This window comes from Carya illinoinensis, chromosome 3 (genome assembly GCF_018687715.1).
Source record: "Carya illinoinensis cultivar Pawnee chromosome 3, C.illinoinensisPawnee_v1, whole genome shotgun sequence".
Lineage (NCBI taxonomy): Eukaryota > Viridiplantae > Streptophyta > Magnoliopsida > Fagales > Juglandaceae > Carya > Carya illinoinensis.
Window position 1 is genome coordinate 54647252 of NC_056754.1, and position 19314 is coordinate 54666565.

Sequence of the window (19314 nt, forward strand, 5' to 3'; positions counted from 1 at the left end):
ACATACTCCACAGTTGTTGTGACCCCATGTATTCTACGTGTAAATACATACTCCACAGTTGTTGTGGCCCCATGTATTCTACACAAACTTGACTTAACATGAAAAATACATACTCCACAGTTGTTGTGGCCCCATGTATTCTACACAAACTTGACTTAGCATGAAAAATACATACTCCACAGTTGTTGTGGCCCCATGTATTATACGTGTAAATACATACTCCACAGTTGTTGTGGCCCCATGTATTCTACGCATCACAATTGTAGTAAAATACATACTCCACAGTTGTTGTGGCCCCATGTATTCTACACAAACATAATGTACTCAAGATGAAACGTGACTTGAACATAACTTGAAATACATGACCAACTTGAGATAGAAACATTTCGTAACATGGCATAACATATAATAGACAACATATTTAACATGACATACTTGCAACAGTGAATATTACATGACTTGATATATATGTAATAGATGACATACTTAGCATGACGTACTTGTAATGTACAGTAATACATAACAGAATATATTATGTAACAGATAAAAATTGATGACAGAATAAATTCTGTATAATAGACAATTACATGATAACTTGACATGGCATGACACATATGATAACATACATACATACACTGTAGTTCTTTTACTTAGCATACATACACAGTAGACTGCTAGTAAGTTAAAAGCTAACTTACCTCGATCTCCGCGTTTCTTATAAAACCTCAAGCGCGATCACGAGGAACTGTAATTAGTGATTCTAAAAGTTAGTACTAAATCACTAATAATTTGAAATATGGAAAAATACTAACTTAAAGAGTAAAATTTCCATTTTACTTTCTATATGTAGGAAAATGACCGTTTTACCCATAACTTAAGGATTTTGCATACTAACTCCAAAAGTCACCAAAATTTACATGCCTCATGTAAATTTTATCCTCAACTCAAATATCAATTTAGAAAAATTTAAAACTAATCACAACTATTAAAACTCCATAGGGCCGAAATTCTCATATGCTATTTCTATTGATTTTTGTTTCCAACTTGTTTTGATCAACCTTTTGATCTATGACTTATAAATATGTGATCTTCAAACCAAACCATCACATGGTTTAAAAAGATGTCCTAAAACATATATAAGCTTCTAATTCAAGATCACATGGTTAAAAATTAACCAAAACATAAATTTAGCCAAGAACATCCACACTTTGGCTTATCTGAATATCTCTTTGTATAAAATTTCATATATTTGAAACTAACATCAAATATCTTCAAAATAATAATATAACATGTATATAAGATGCTTAGGATCCTCCAATAAAATTATCAAAGTCATTAGAATAGGTTTAGACCACCAAAGAGTTAAACTTTCTCAAAATAGAAACTGTTTTTCTTCTTCCAGTTTCTAAGTTTCTAAATCTAAGCAAATATTTCATTCAAAACCTTCAATCATGCAAAAATCCTCAACCAATAGTCATATATACATGTTAACAATACTCCATAAAAATTTCGGACCAATATCTATCCATTAGCTTGGTCAAAAACTCCAAACTATAACATATTCTCCAGTTTATCTCCCAGAATGACCTTTCTATAGTTTACACAATATTTGACTGACCAAATGATCTTCAAATGGGGCAAATAAGATATCCATGTAAACTAGACTCAAAAAGGAACAACTTATATGAAGGAGACTTTATGATAAAACACTTACAACAGCTTCGAAATGGGCATGCAAAAGAACTCCTAAAAGCTGTCCGAGAGAGAATGTTTGATATTCTTTTAAAGAAACGTGTAAATGAAGATAAGTTCGTGGGTGATGGCTGGAGATGCTTATGGAAGAGATAAGGGAGATGATAAGGCTGGAGTTGAGAGTTGAGTGTGGTTTTCTCCTACCCAAAATATCTATAAAATATTATCTCAAAATATTCTATCCAATAATATCTATAAAAATCAGCTCAATATATTTTCCAAATGTGGAGTAGACTTGGAAGAGTAAGGTGGCTAAAATCTTTCTATGTGTATTTTAAATCTCTATTCTTAAGATATTTTCCAAATGTGTATTTTGCTTAGGTGTCATGATCTCACACCTTGATTTCCTTCACAATTCCATCTAATGGTTTCTCTTTGTGCCAAGTACCTAATACTATTCATTATGTGTGGTTAAGATCTTGCCAAGTGTCTAAATAAAATATCGATATCCTAATTTGGACATTTCACACTGTGATTTTGAAAACACAGCGTTTAGTACATTTACCGAGGTTACTATTCACTCCAAAAATAAACGTAATAAACTTAGTACTGAAAAATTCTAAATATTTAATTAAGCCTAGTGGTGTAGACTATAATGTATTCTGACACTTTTAACTATCTCAAATAATTAAAATTGCATTTCTAGCACCATAGTGAGTGATAACACTAACTATGTTGACAGGCTAAAATTTATGCGATTAGTCGATTCGTGTAAACTTACGGAATTTTCACGAGATTCCTAAAGTCAATAGAAATTCCTTAATTGAATTTCTAGCGGGCTGTTACACTACCTATCCTTCCAAGTTACTGAAATGAGGCTTCTAACCCTGTAAAAACTATTGCTACAATGCACCCACTTCAAATCCCCCTCTACAAAAGCCATGTCCTCTTTTTTCCCATTATCTTCTTTGATATAAACCACACCCTATAACTTGAACTTTGATTTGTGTTTGAAAACCAACTTTTTAGGTTTGACTTTCACCTTGACTTCCTCAAGTGCCCTTACTTCTACAGATGGAGTTAGGACTCCCCACATTAGTTAATCGCCTTTTGATCTTTTTACCGGTTGTTCTCCTCTTGAAGAGAACAAAAATAGAGGGGTAGTTAAGGATAAAACCTCTGTTCATCTGCAGAAGATAGTGGCAGCTCACATTCCCTATAAGTGATGGTGAAAATTTCCGATCTTGTGTATCCAAGTGTGCATAGATGAGTGACATACTCATCTGGGCTGATATCGTCTATCAACCCTAGATTGATTGCCTTTCCAGGATTAACATATCCAGCTCCAATGGCAAAAACTCCGGCTAGTTTGTTCCCCATCCATAATTGGTTTTCCTAAATGGTTAGTTGCATCAGAAGTTGTCAGAATTGCAAATTTAACAATAGCAGGGTTCCATTTGGGATAAGCTGAGTGGATGATAAGGGGACAAGCCATAGACGTCCTTGACAGGACAGTGAAATTCACTCTTCTGGGATATTCAGGAAGGCCAGTAGGACCTAAGTTTTGAGGCCAAGCAGCAATGATGTTGACCTAGGAGCAATCACGTTTGGTTTGAGGATTTAAGGCCGGTTGGTAAAACTCTTGCTGAAAACTAAGCTACTGTGAGAGCTCTGGATTTCCCTATAACAGTTCCTCCAAATTCTACCTGCGTTTTTCCCACCAATTACATAAACTAGTTCAAGCTCTCTTCTAGCTGTCATGAACCAGTTGCCAAGGTACATGGATTCTCCATAGATGGCTTCTCCGTTACCCATTCGAAGTATAGGTATAAATTTTCGATCGAAGTGTGCTTGCACCAACTGTAGCAATCCAAGGGGCGTCATTGGCAACCTAGCTTGGTATGGGGCCACTGTTTCCTATTGTACAAATAACTGAAATTCTATATTCCATTGCTGGAAAACTGCCAGTTGCAATGGTATCTTAAAAAATTGGCATAGGGAAGCTGTTAAGAGAGAGAGGGAGAGGATGTCAACTCCATCTCTCATTGCAGAATCTATTGAACCAACAAACTTTGTACGTGGCAATGTGGGTGCCAGGAACCATACCCCTGGCCATAACAGCTCTATTACCAATACACTCACCATTGGAATTGAAGCTCCCTCAACTATTGATGATGCGTGAGTTCCATGCCCGTGGGAATCCCTTGGGGAAATATACTCCTGAACTATATATCTTGACGATAACTTTGAAGCTACTCGGTGATTCTTAGTAAAAGAACCTTGCACCAAGTTTACCGTTATAATTTACAGAACTCCAGTATCTAGTACTCCTATTATTGTTCCACAACCAAATCCAGAATTATACCAAGCACCTCCTCTTATGGCCTCCTCTTGTGGGGTATAGTCCCCAAGAACTTGTAAGAATATGTAGAATGAATTTGAAGCCACCCCTCAGGTCTTACTGCAATAACATCGGGAAACTTTTTCAAGGACTCAACCTCAGACTCAGATAGTTAAGCTACAAGAATGATAAGAGTAGAGAAAGTAACGGGAGGGTTCTTTGTCAAAATAATGAAACACGTTAAACTAAAGAGCTTTTCATCACGGGGATCAGTTGTTGGGGGCCCAAGAGCCAGACAACGGCTCTGGTTTCTTGGGGGAGCTTAAAGAGCCGCTTGTTCTAAGCTTCACGATATGTTTTGGTTATAGCTTTAATACTCGAGCCCATTAAGATTCAAATCTTGTAAATCTTTGTTTCATACTCGATGTTATAGAATTTTTTGCCATTATAATTTCAGACCACTTACAGACAAATACTCAAAGAACCAGATTAATGTAATTGGTTGTAATATGCAATTAATATTGAACAATAGACAATTGAAACAACAAGAAAGTATGTGATTAACGTGATCGGTTTAGTTTTTTATTTTGAACACGTTAGAAACCCAAAATCACAGTATATATATATATACTCATGCAAGATCAAAATAAAAGTAAGAATAATAAAAAAAATGCAAAATCAACACAAGAAATTATGTGGTCCGACTCTAATGGTCTACATCAACGGCAGAAACAGTCTAGGAATCTTTATCATTGAAGAATGCATCAAAACTTGAGTTTACAATCACTTACAACCGTCGATCACCACACAAAATATGGATTTGCTTCCTCGTATTTTTCTCTAATGAAACTACACCATAAAACACACTTGATCATCTCCTCAAACTCCAATTTGATCTTGATAAGACTAGGGTTTGAAAACCCCTTCCTTTTCTTTCTAAGATTGTAGCTTCAATTTGGTAAAGTGACTTGCACTCATTGATTCACGAAGGCACATTTGCCTTATATACAAATACATATTTACAAGTCTGCCATTAATTAAATATTTACAAAAGTGCCATTATTGAAATACAAATATAATGAAAACGGCAGTGTCAGACTCCATAAACGGCATCTTCGTATACACCCATTCACTTTTAAAAAAAACTTGACACATCTTCAACAAATCTCCACCAAGTCATTATCTCTTATAAAGTGATCTTCTTCTTCCTCTAAACTGTTCCGGCAAAGTAATCCAAACTCTAATAGCTCCCCATATTAATCAAATTTAGGCAATGCCTAAACTTGGTAGCTAGTAGGAATTTGTCATCATATTAGAAGGATTTTCCTCAGTTGGAACCTTTTCTACTTTAACCTCTCCAAATGCTATTACATCTCTCACAAAAGGAAGTCGAATGTCTTAAGTGTTTAGATCTTTCGTAGTATACTAAATTCTTAGCAAGATGTATAATGATTTGGTTATCACAGTGAACTGTAATAACCCCTTTAAATATGTCTAACTCATGTGAAAAACCATTTAACCACATAGCCTTTTTTATTGCTTCTGTCATAATAATATATTCAGTTTCAGTTGTTGATAAAGCAACTATAAATTGTAAATTAGCTTTCCAACTTATAGCCCCTCCAAATGCTGTAAATACATACCCAGACAATGACTTTTTGATATCCAAATTAGCAGCATAATCAGAATCCACAAATCCTTTTAACTACTCCCATATTGCACATCCCCTCTAAACCTCAAACCTAGACACTGCGTTCTAATTAAGTACTGTAATACCCACTTCATAGTATGCCAATGTGGCTTCTCAGGGTTACTCATAAACCTACTTACCATACTAATAACATAGGTTAAGTCAGGTTTAGAGCACACCATAGCATACATGATGCTTCCCACCATACTTACATATGGTATATCTTGCATAAATCTAATGTCTTCCTCGGTTTTAGGGGCTTAATTTATGGACAATTTTAAATGATGTCCTATTAGTGTGCTAACAGGTTTTAAATTAGACATTCCAAACCTATTGAGGATCTTGGTGATATAGTTTTTCTGAAATAGATACAGAAGTCTTCTTTTCCTATCTCTAACTATTTCCATACCCAATATCATCTTAGCTGGCTCAAGTTCCTTAATCTCAAATTCTGTTTTCAGCGTACACTGACTTCCTCAATTAGATCGGCATTCCTACACGCTTTAAGCATGTCATCTACATACAGAAGTAGATAGATAATGTGGTCTATAGAATGCCTAAAATACACACAGCTATCATAATGACTCATTTAAAATCCGTTGTCCAACATATGTGAGTCAAATATTTTGTACCATTGCCTTGGGTACAATGATTTTTTAAGTAAACAGACATGATCAATGTTTGACTCATTTACATAACCTTTAGGGGGTTGCATGTAAATAGTCTCATCAAATTCACCGTGCAAGAAAATTATTTTTACATTTAATTGCTCTAAGTGTAAATCTTCATAAGCATTATATGATAGAATTAATCTTATTGAATTGTATTTAACATGTGAAAAAATTTCATTAAAATCTATCACTTCCCTTTAAGTGAATCTCTTTGCCACCAACCTAGCCTTATACCTAGGACCCTCAACTCTTAGTATGCCCTCTTTCTTTTTATAGATTCATTTAGCCCCTACCAACTTAAAATTTTCAAGCTTAACAACCATTTCCCAAGTATGATTATTTTTCAAAGAATTCATTTCCTCATCCATGGTCTGTACCCTTTTATGAGATTCAATACTTTCCATGGCTTCCTTGAAAGATCTAGGATTCATTTCTACAACTTCATCTACTACAGTCAAAGCAAAAGCAGTTAGCTCAGCTTGACCATACCTCTTAGGGGATTTGATAACCCTCATTTTTCTATCTTTGACCAAGCTGTATGAACTAACTCCACCTTGGTCTTTATCACCTAAAGTGAAAGTTTTGAGTCTTTGTATCTTGGCCTTCTAATTTTCTCAAATTATTGTTAGGTTGTTTCACTTTAAGATATATCTCCTCAGGGTTAGTATCCTGAGTGGGTTCAAGTATTTTAGTTTTAACCCGATTCATTTTATGTTCATAAAAGACTACATCTCTACTAATGATACATTTTTGTATCCTTGACTCATCAATTAAATGGACTGCAGTTGTGGTAGCTTCAGTCCAAAAAGATTTAGGAAGTCCCAAGTTTGACAGTAAGCATCTAACCCTCTCCAATATGGTCCTATTCATCATCTCGACTAGACCATTCTATTGAGGGGCTTCCCTTATTGTTTTATGCCTAGCCATACCCTTATTCTGACATAATTGATTGAATTCACTTGAGAGATAATCAAGCCTATTATCAGCTTCTAATTTCTTAATCTTCCTTTCTACTTGAGTTTCTACTAAGCTCTTCTACTCATTGAATTTCTCAAAAATGTCAATCTTATTTTTAAGATTGTACAACCACACTTTTCTGAAATAGTCATCAATTATAGAGAGGAAATAACTTCTCCCTCCATGTGAGTTGACCCGAGCTGGACCCCAAAGATCCAACTGTACATAGTCCAGTGTTTATTTTGTGGTGTGAGTGACTATTTTAAAGCTTACATTTTTTGCTTTCCAAAGGATACAATCTTCATAAAAAGGCAAATTTTTTTATTTTTTGTTTTTTTTACCTAGCAACCCCTGTTTATGGAGTTCTAAAAGTCCTGACTCACATGACCTAACCTTTTGTGCCATAAAATAACCTTATCCTCACCCTTCTCTAGGATAGAAGAAACCTTACATATAATAGTTTTTTCAATGAGAGTATACAAGCCATTTTTAATAACTCATTTCATCATGATAAGTGAACACTTAGCAACCCTCAAAGATCCAGATTCAAATTTAAAAGTGTACCCAGATTGGTCTAACACACCTAGTGAGATTAGGTTCCTTTTTAATTCAGGTATGTATCTAACCTCAATTAAAAGTCTTTCAATGTCATCATGGAACCTTAATCTCACCGACCCTATACCTTGGATTTTACAAGACTTATTGTTACCAAGCATCACAAACCCCCAATCTAAACTAGTGAAAGTTTCAAATCATGTTTTATTAGGACACATGTAAAAAGAACATCTTGAATTAAGGATCCATTCTTTTCCTGAATCATCCTCGGACACATTTAGAACTTTGGCACTCTCATACCTATCACTCACAACTGAGACATCCCCCTCTTTTTTAAACCCATTTTCTGTGTTAGATCTCTTATTAGGGCAAGCTCTTTTGAAAATGCTCATCTTTGTGACATATGAAGCATTTTCATTGCTTCCTTTAGACTTAGACCTACTTCTCACTTTTTTTTTACTATTCTTTCCATTTTGACCTCTTTTTTCAGCTCTCCCCCTCACAGTCAAGCCCTCCCTAGTTTCAGATTATATTTCAAACATGGCTTGTAATTTCCTAGTGTAATACGGCCTGAACCTCATCTAAGGTCAATGTTTCCCTCCCATACATCATGGTCTATTTCAAACTAGCATAAGAATTATCCAAAGAAGTCAACAATAAAATTGTTTGATCTTCATTATCAATTTTAATATCAATATTAGTCAAATCTAAAATAATTTTATTAAAAACATTGAGGTGGTCAGAAATCGATATACCTATGGATAACTTGAATGTGTAGAGCTTTGTTTTCTTATGTAGTCGGTTGTCTAGAGATTTTGTCATGCAGAGACTCTAATTTCAGCTAGATTCCAGCAACAGAGTCTTTGTTGGCTACCTACCTCAGAACTTTATTTCCGAGAGAAAGAATGAATACGCTGTGAGCCTTCCTCAAGATTTCTTTCTTATCATTCTTTTCAACAGATTCCATTTTCTTTTCTCCAAGAAGAGCTTCTTGGAGACCCTATTGAGTGAGGAGGGCTTTCTTCTTGATCCTCCACAGCCCAAACTCATTTTTCCATCAAATTCTTTGATATCGAACCTCGTAATCCCTATCGAGCTTAAGCTCTTGATACCACTTGTTATAATTTTAGACATCTCACAGACAAATACTCAAAGAACCAAATTAATGTAACTGGTTGTAATATGCAATTAATATTGAACAACATACAACCAAAACACTAAGAAAAATATATGATTAACATGATCGGTTTAGTTGTCTATTTTAAACACGTTAAAAACTCAAAATCACAGTATAAACTCATGCAAGATCAAAATAAAAGCAAGAATAATAAAAGAAATACAAAATCAACATAAGAAATTACATAGTTCGACTCTAATGGTCTACATCCTCGATAGGAGCAATCTATGAGTCTTTATTATTAAAAAATCATCAAAACTTGAGTTTACAATCACTTACAACCGTCGATCACTACACAAAATATGGATTGACTTCATTGTATTATCCTCTAACAAAATTACACTATAAAACATACTTGATCATCTTCTTAAAATCTAATTTGATCTTGATAAGACTAGGGTTTGAAAACCCATTATATTTCTTTCCAGATCGCGGATTCAATTTGATAAAGTGACTTGCGCTCATTGATTCACAAAAACACACTTGCCTTATATACAAATACATATTTACAAGTTTGCCATTAATCAAATATTTATAAAAGTGCCATTAATGAAATACAAATATAATGAAAATGACAATGTCGGGCCCCAAAAACGGCATCTTCATATATACCCATTCACTTTAAAAAAAAAAAAACTTGACATATCTTCAACACTGGCTTTATCCCACACTATGGAGCTAGCTGGGTCCAATTTTAGAAACCTATGAAAGGGGATCAGGCTAGATGTTAAACAAGGAGAAGACTTCTATTTTCTTCAGTAGAAACACTCCTCTAGAAAATCAGCAAATGATCCTTCAGTTGGCAGGGGTAAAATCTTAGGGATCCTTTGAGAAGTATTTGGGCCTCCCATCTATGGTGGGTAGGAAAAAGGTGGCAGCCTTCCACTCTATCATTGACAGAACCTGGGCCAGGGTTACAAATTGGAGGACAAAGTTTTTGTCTACAGCAGGACAAAGTTTCTGTCTACAGCAGGTAAAGAAATATTGCTTAAAGCTGTTCTTCAAGCAATCCCAACCTACTTCATGGGCATTTTCCTTCTTCCTCAGTCAATTATTCAAAGACTTAATGTTCTTCTGAAAAAATTCTAGTGGGGGTACAATGAAGACCACACAAAAATTCAATGGGTGAAATGGAGTCTTATGGGGAAAGCAAAGGAACATGGTGGGCTAGGGTTTAGGGATCTTAATAGCTTAAACATTGCTATGCTAGCAAAGCAAAGCTGACGCATCTTAAAGTACCCAGATTCCCTTCTAGTCCAAGTTTTTAAGAGCAAGTACTTCCCTCACTCAGACTTACTGGAGGCAAAATTGGGCAACTAGCCTTCATTGGCTTGGAGGAGTATAATGAAAGGCAACCAACTACTAAAAGAAGAGCTAATTTGGAGAATAGGGAATGGTAGAAGAACCAAAATATGGGAGGACCATTGGATCGCCTCATCAATACCTTACAAAACCATCAATAGAAGAGGAGAGAGTAATCTAAATTGGGTCTTTGAGCTAATCGACTCTGATCTGAAGCAGTGGAGGGAAACTCCCTTAGATCCCTTTTTAGTTCAGAGGAGATTGAGAAGATTAAAGCAATTCCCATCAGCCTAGGAAACAGGGAAGATCAGCAGGTGTGAGCAAGCTCATCGAATAGTCTCTTCAATGTTAGAAGTGCTTACCTCCTACATAAGGAGATGATCAGTCAAAAGGAAGGTGAATCCTCAAAGAGCATGGAATACACTCTCGAATGGAAAGCCATATGGCAACTAAAAGCCACAAACTCAATCAAAATGTTCATCTGGAAAGCATGCCAAGATGCCCTTCCCACGTTGGAAAATCTGTACAAAAGGAAAGTAGTTGAGAGTATGGAGTGCCTAATATGCAAGCAGACACCTGAAACATGAATCCATGTGCTATGGAATTGTGAAGCAGCCAAGAATGTGTGGGGACAGGGCTGTATTAAAGTTCAGAAAATGGCAGGAAATGAAACCTTCTTCAGTAAGGTCTGGAAACAAATGATAAAGAGCTTAAGCAAAGAAGAACTAGCAGAAGTAGCAATCATAGTCAGATTAATTTGGTTCAGAAGAAACAACTAGATTTATGAAAACTCCTTCACCCCTCCAGGACTAATTGTTCAAGCAGCCAAAATGAAAATGAAGAATTTCAAGGAAGCCACGGGTAAGGCTCAGACCAACTCTGTCTGCAACTCAGATCCAACACTCAGTTTATGGAAGAAACCACCAGAGAGGTCCTATAAACTTAACCGAGGTACAGCCACAGGAAAAGATGCAACAAAAGTGGAAATTGGAACTATTATAAGAGATTCATGTGGTCAGGTAATTGGAACTCTGCGAGCTACAAGAACCTTAAAATATGACCATTTCATTGCAAAATCATATACTTTATTGATAGCTACAACATTCTGCAAAGAAGTAGGTACCTCAACAGTGACAGTGGAGGGGGAATCTCAGAGAGTGTTAAACATCTTAAGAGGTGCAGCCACATATTAGAGTCAAGGGGTACTTCTTGTTGAAGAAGCAAGGGGCATCCTCAATTCATGTCTGCCGTGGTCTGTCAACTTAGTCAACAAGGAGGCCAACATAGTAGCTAGTTCATTAGCTAAAAATGCTCTTGCGTTGTATGAAGATCTATGTGAGTTGGAAGAAATTCCTAACTGTATTTTATCCACTGTTCTCAGTGAGATGATGTAACTCTGTTTGAAGATTAATAAACTAGCAATGTTTATTTCAAAAAAAAAAAAAAAGCTGGGTCCAATTTTGGAGCCCAATAAAAAAATTAGGACACTTCCTTCAGATTCAAGGTGTTGCTAGCATTACAAATGGGACATTTTGGCGCAAATGATTAACTGTTAATAACTCTGTGAAGCAAATTGTATGAATAGAATGTATTGCAGAGGGATAAGTAATAACTTTCTGGGACTAAGAACACCATGGATGTGCGACTAAGAAGCAGTAAATAAGCTTCAGCATAGCAAGAATAGCAGTGACAAAAGTCAAAACCTATCACAAACAAAACGAAAATGGAACAGGGAGATTTCCATACCGGGGCAGAAAATCCATCTACACCCACATATAACGACCATTTCAGCACTCAACACTCCAGAAAATTAAACAATCCTTCCTATGGAACAAATAAGCCAGGTAATAACTAGCTAATCTTTGCAGTAGATGATGCACATCTAGAGATGAGAAAACAGAGCAAATTTCGATATGAATGGTGATCTTGTGCAAGGAAATCCACTGGATTGAATCGCTCCTTCCATTCATTTCCATTTAAGCTGTGCAGTGGTTAACTTTTTTTGTCCAAGAAGTTCCCATCAAAGCAGAACTAACAAAATGCCTAGCAGATTTTTGTTTAACCGTACTACCGCCTACAGAAAATATGAACCAGTGCATAAAGCACAGTGGAAGAACTGGAGCAACACTTTAATTATGCAGGACTTAAAAGCATTTTTTTTCCAATTTTGATCCTCCAAACACCAGCAAAATAAAACTCATGTAAACGAGTAAAGTTACAATCAAACCTTACTTCCTAAAACTAAAGCTTTAGGATGGTTATTGATCATCCATTTTTATTTCCTGTATGCCGCTTGATTGGAAAATAACATAAAGTTGACGATATGGTAAAACCTCAGCTACCATATAAAGAATCAATAAACTGATTCAAAAATGCAGAAAGTAAAACGACCTCTATAAAAATATATAAGAAGCATCGACTACGTCTAATTTTTAGCTTTGAACAAGGATATGGGTCGGTACACTTGATGATAAACTCTACCAGGGTTCACACCAGCACTCTTCAAGATTCAAGGTGGCGGTGTTGTTCTAAGCTGTGATCTCCGTGCTCTAGACATCACCAGAAATTATATCGACGTATCATTACCTCTCGGTCATGATCGATCTCTCCGCTCATTCTTCCAAGATTTTTTAGCAGCTTCTGCAGATGAATCACCAGAATCCCCACTGCCATCCTTTGGTTTTGAGAAGAAAGGATCCCATTCATGAGCTCCCACCTCACGCTGCCCCTCATCCAATAAAGCATATTTCCAACTGTTCTCCTCAATAAAATTTTCATCAGTTTGACCTTCAATGATGTCCCTCCTCAACTTTGTAACTTTATCGATAATTGCTCCTACAGCAACATCGAAGGCGTCTTCAAGAGTCTCCAGCTTAGAGCGAGGATCAGCATATACCAACCTAGGAATGAGACTTATAACCTCCTCCCTCATAATCTTCACCTGCTCAGGAGAAATTTGAAGCAACCTTTCCTCTATGCTAACATTCCTCTTGCGGATATCATCCTCTGGAATGAATACAGAATACTTAGTATAGTTCTTTGGAAGATGCCAAGTATACTGCGTGTATGCTGACCCTGGATGAAAGAAGACCGGTATGCAACCAGCCAACATAGAGTCAAAAGCAGATCTTCTTGTGTATGAATCGCCCTGAGGTTGCAGGCAGAAAAGAGAGCTTTGGAACATCTGCATTATACTGCTTGGAGAATGACACTTGCTCTCTCCAAAATCACATTCTAACAACTTGCCCACGTTGGATTTCTTGCATTGATCAATGATCTGCCCTCTAATTGACTTGGGATTATCAGGGCGTGGGGCACCGGCAAAAGAGAAAAGCCACTTCCTTTCCAATTTCCTCATCCGGTCCTGCCAAATGAACACATCAGCATCCTTTGCCGGATGGAAGTACGTTGGATACGGAATACCGAAATCATTAGCATTCCATGGGCTCGATTCCACCACAAGCATGGACATATTCTTTGCAGCAGGCAAAAACAGAAGCTTGTTACCCCAATCGTATTCTTCCTCCGTTAGTCTCCTAAAATCCCATGTGATCCTCCCAGCAACAAGAAAATGGTCTCTGCCACCCATGATGCCCCATTCTGGCCTCTTCATAAGCCAATCAACCAGATCAAGCGAAGCTGCATCCCTCCTCGAGATATTATATCCCCAAAGATAGCGGGCAATATCAAATCCTGCATAAAAGGGTACAAAAACTGCGGCAGCAATAGAAGAGTCACGTGTCAAGCACTCATACTGCTTCATCCGATTATTGAATATCACATCAACCGCAAACTGATTCGTGGCATGCCAGCCAGTATCAGAGAATACCCCTTCGACATTCTCAAGCGGCGGGCCAAGCCCTGAATTAGTCGTAAACTTACACATATTCGTCCAAAGGCTCAAACTCCTACACTCCTTTAGCATATCCTCATTAAACCGGGAAGGAAGGTCGTGAACATAGATATACCTCCCACCACAGGGATCACTCTTGTTTTCCACGGTTCTCAAGGCTCTAATAAACGGGTAATTCTCCTCCACGCGACTGGGTGTAGAGGTCAAACTGGGGTTCATTTGAGAACCATTAGTTTCATGGTCAGGGATCGATTTCGGGTGGTTCTCAATTCTACGATATGGAGGAGTTTTCAAATGGGATTCACTTTGATGGGCATCGGTCGCATGGGTAGGGATCGAATCGGCGTTAACAGGATCGAGTTGTAATGTCACTGGTTCATTCACAGTACTACTTCCAAGCACAACAAAATGAAAGTACAACAACAGAATCCAAAACATCGCAGACAAAGACGCCAAGAAACAAATCCGGGTATTGTGATGCTTTCCCGCTCCCTTCTCCATTTGCTCCGAGGGAACATTCGACGCCGGACGGCGTCGCATTTATCTCCCAATCCCAATCAAACGATTAAGAACTACACATTGCATCAAAGTTTCAAGCAAATTCAACTCCCAAATTAAATAACTCAGCACTTGACCTCAACCCTAGTTTTGGGTGAAAAATGAGCTCCAGAGAGGAACAAAGCCTTGTCAACTGTTGGAGCTAAGCCAGCGAGGACCGGATCAAGAAGATTCTCACAGAAAATAGCGGAAATACACGAACAAATCTAGCACAAAATGAAAGAAAAATTTTAGCAAACAAATCAGTACGAATCATGACGAATGGCCAAGTCGGTTCGATCGGTTACAACTCTTCTGGAGCTAAAATTGAAGATTTTTAACAAGATCGAAACGGACAGAATTAACGAAACAAAAGTAAGGGAGAAAGATTCAAAAAGAAAAAGAAAGAAAGACTTACTGAGATTCGATACGATGAGAAAGATGATGACTTTCGGAAGTAACCTCGTTTTGAGAGAGAGAGAGAGAGAGAGACGGGGAGGGAGGGTGGAAGGCTGTCTGCTGGATTATAACAGGGAAGGAGAGGTGCGCAGGTTAGCGACGTGCGCTGGGAGTTTGTCCGATGTCGGTAGCCGTTTAGATTGCGCCGCGTGGACTTTGTAGGAGTTGACGTGTCGGTGTGAGGAAACTGACGATGCTTCCTTCCTGAAATTGCGTTGCATGAGTTGGAAAAAAGCCAAAATAAGGAAAAATCTATTTACAACGTAACCGTGAATTAATGGGTGTATTAATTTAATATGATTAGTTAAAAATAAATTTTATTAAAAATAATATTAATTTAAATTTTAAATATAAATAAATTAATATTAATATATAAATTAATATACGATTTTATTTATATGTAATAAAACTTTCAAAATAAATAGGCTGTTGCCATTCACGGTAGTACACGGGGAGGACGGACGGTGCATGGAGGTGAGGGATACGACACCCGCAAGGGTTAATTCCAGCCGTTTCAAAACGAACTTGTATTTATACACTAGAATGGTTCTACCAATCATAATTTTTCTTCCTTAAAAAAAAAAAGACATAATTTTTCTTTAAGATAGCTCTAAGGATAATATTAGTTTCATATTTTCGAGAGTAAATATGTATTATTATTATTTTTCATATTTTTTATGCACTCTATTAATATAATTAATTTTATAAATTTTTTTAATATAAAATATTTATTTTAATAAATTATATTAAAAAGATATATAAAAAATACATAAAAGTTACTATACGGTTCATTTTTCTTAATATAAAAAATATAATCTTTGAGAAATTGAAAATTTTTCTTTTGTTAGAAATAAATTATGAGTTACAAAAAGAGTGTCTTTGTCATTTATTAATACATGGAAAATGATAAGGAATGAAAAAGAAGTAGATGACAAGAGAGAAGATAAAAAAAAAAAAAATCCCAGGTGAATGTTTAGATGCATCATACAAACAATTGAATGATTCATTCAAAAAGAATAAAATGAGATGAGTTGGTCATTCTCATCACTTAAATAAATATAAAAGGACTCGGTAAAATCCAGAGTTTTCTGACCTCTTCTCAATTACCTGCCCTCTTAAAACATTACATAAAACATATCAAAGTCCTCTTTTAATTAAGTCCTAATCCAAAAAAGCATCTCACCCCAGATTAAATCAACTTTTACTTTACAAAGCATCTTTAATACTCAAAACAATCCAAAAAGCCAAGGCGGTAGTGGGTTCAAAACTGTTGAAGTCACCAAAGCATCAAAAGCCTGCAAAAGAAGGCTTTTGAAGAATAATATTTGGAAACTCTTAAGTTTTGTCATAAAGCGATTGTATCAAACTAAGTAATGAGAGAATGTATATGGAACTTAATTTCTTCAGGTTTGTGACTACTGTATATAACTGGCATGAGAGCAGCAGGATCCTTACAGTAAGGAGTAGTTTAGCCACACCATACCTTTCAGGTCTACATACAGACAAAGGAATTAATATATGTTCCATAGGTAGTAGGTGGAGCCACAAGTGGGAGATGAAACTACATTATGTGTTTGATTATTGATCGCTGTCTTGTTCATTCACTGTAAAAAGCGAACTATTCATAAAAAATTAACCTCAAATGTGGGGGGTCCAAGAATCTCAGATAAACTTTTTATATGGAACAATGACAAGTCGAGTTAGATTGTTTGGAGATCATTCTCTCTTGATTATGCAATTAGACAGAGTCAGTGGTAATCAACTTGGGTTGGGTGAGGAGTACAAGCCACTTGTCTGTTCTAAGACTAATCTCATCATTTTCTCTACTCTGATCGCCCTCTCTTACCTGAATCTTAAATCTTAAATTTTATGTACATTCGGATATAAAATCATCGACCTTTTAGATCATTTTGTGTCTTTGTGATAAATATATGTATGTATGGTGAGATTCAACTTTCATCAGGTTCTCATCAAAATTGGACTAAAACCAAATCATTGACTAAATGACATGCATTGGTTTCAATTTGTATTATTTTAGAGAAGAAATCGAAAATATTGATGACTTATAATGGCAATTTTCAAATTCCATTCAAGTAAGAGGCAAACTTTCTTCACCTACAATAACGTGAAGCTTAGCAAAACTTTCACCAAAAATTTAAAAAACCTTTAGTTTTAGTAGTTAACCAGGTGAATAAATATATCTCTAGAGAAGAATGAAGGATGCCAATCCAATGTGATGCATAGAGCTTTGGATAAGCACAATGCCGCAAAGTCTACACTGATTGAGTTAATTGGAGGCTTAGTGCTTTCTATGTTCTAAAAGAGGTCAGGCAAATGCCATGCCTTTATGCATATATAGAAGTGTCATTACAAAAAGCGTCTTCCACTTAATTCCTTTATTTTCTTTTTCTCTCCTCTCTTTGATTACTTTTTTTGTTTTTTTGAATGGAAAGTTCGACCCTTTATATCACCTAAAGCTCAGATAGCTAACCCACTAGTTTAGAATGCTTTTGCCCCATAATTATGCTCTCTGTATGGTATGGTTTGTCCACAATCATATGCGCAATCAGCACTATTTTAGTCAAACTTTTGTTACTTTAGGGAACTGTGAATATGCTGATAATCATTGAGAGAGAAAAAAAAATTAAAAAAATTAGAACAGCCAATTGCAACCAACACCCTAGCCGTCCATCGTGACAAGCTCAACAGGGTCCGGCTGAGAATGAAGCCTTTTGCATCAGATCGAGTAACTTCAATAATAATTATTGTTTAACTTCAAAAACTCATATATTTTGGCTATTAGTGATCAAGCAGTGCTTGTATATGCCATGGATATATGTACTTATTTATTTCCTTGAGCACAAAAACAGAGTGTTTGCCACTTTGCATCACAGATAGACAAATTAGGCTACAGTATCATTGATAAACGACCAAAAAAGGCCTTTATTCTTCATTCACAATTCAATTTCTATACCTTGAACTCAATTATACTAGCAAAAATATGAAGATGCAAAGTCATGCCAAAGAAAAAAGACAAATCTTTTCACTAATATGGGCTGCAAGATTTAGAACCTAATTGGGTCTGAGAAAAAGAACCCAAAGGGCAAAGATGGCCATTAAATTGGCAGAAATTAGGAAGTTTATGTACTGGAGATGCTACCTGCCAACCACCCTGTGTTGTGGAGCTCCTTTCTGCCTGGGAGTTGGGCATCAAGCATTTAAGAGGTTGTGAGAGTGGGAAGCCACTAACATGTTTTAAGTCGACATAAACGTTATTTGTGGGATTGCTGTATTGATGTTTATAACTTGTGGTGATAGTTTGTCAAGGAATAAGAGAACTCTTGGACTTGGTATTACATCTGCATGTGGGAAAGGGACGTGCACGTTTGTGTTTCAGCACGTAGGACCTGAATGTTCTCAATGATATCAATCTTCAAATTATATATAAAACAATAAGATTTGAGCAAATGAAAGGAAAAGGAAAAAAGAGGAGGTTCTAAGAAACGGTTAGATTGTGTTTCGAATCCCCAAGTTTTATAGCAAAGAAATCAATAAAAACAGCGAGAAAATTACAAATAAAAACCTTAAACAAAACCCAAGTCCGACACCCAATATGTTGTTCTCTTGGCACACTCTCTTCTTGTTTGTTTTAGATCCTCTATCCAGCTTGACGTCTCCAAAAAACAAGCTGACTCCAGGATCTCTCAATTTCACTTCGCTCCCATGCAAAATGGAGTTGTTTACGCCTTGAATATTGTTGTTTATGTAGATGTTAATGCAGCAACAATCATGGGACTCGCCTCTAGTGTCACCATTGGGCATGAACATTGCTGCCCCAATGTTCCTTCCCTTCAAGTTGACATGCTCAAAGGAGCTATGCATGGCTTCCGGAGCCATAAAGTTTGATCGATCTATGGCCTATTGGTATTTTGAGATTTGCATTTCCTTCTTCTGGGTTTAAAATGAAACTTCTGAAGGACTAATTTTTCCTCTTTTATCCTGTTCTATTCCTTGCTTGTATTATGAGCAAAGGTCTTTCCTCCAACTAGAAGGAAAGCCAATTTCCACTAACAGTTTGTG

At 36.4% G+C, this 19314-nt stretch overlaps 1 protein-coding gene and 1 pseudogene across 1 annotated transcript; both read right to left on the minus strand.

The window, feature by feature from the left end:
* Positions 1–2476: 2476 nt before the first annotated feature.
* LOC122304976 lies at positions 2477–6909 on the minus strand (annotated as a pseudogene).
* Positions 6910–12493: 5584 nt separating this feature from the next.
* LOC122305401 (xyloglucan galactosyltransferase MUR3) lies at positions 12494–15351 on the minus strand. Its single transcript, XM_043117926.1, has 2 exons — positions 15194–15351; positions 12494–15002 (listed from the first exon to the last, which is right to left on the minus strand). The coding sequence occupies exon 2, from the start codon at positions 14776–14778 to the stop codon at positions 12979–12981; it is 1800 nt and encodes a 599-aa protein (XP_042973860.1). The 5' UTR covers positions 14779–15002; positions 15194–15351; the 3' UTR covers positions 12494–12978.
* Between the last annotated feature and the right edge of the window lie 3963 nt (positions 15352–19314).

Coding starts and splice junctions, on each gene's coding strand:
- LOC122305401 (XM_043117926.1), bottom strand. CDS start 14,778: ATGCGACGCCGTCCGGCGTCGAATGTTCCCTCGGAGCAAATGGAGAAG.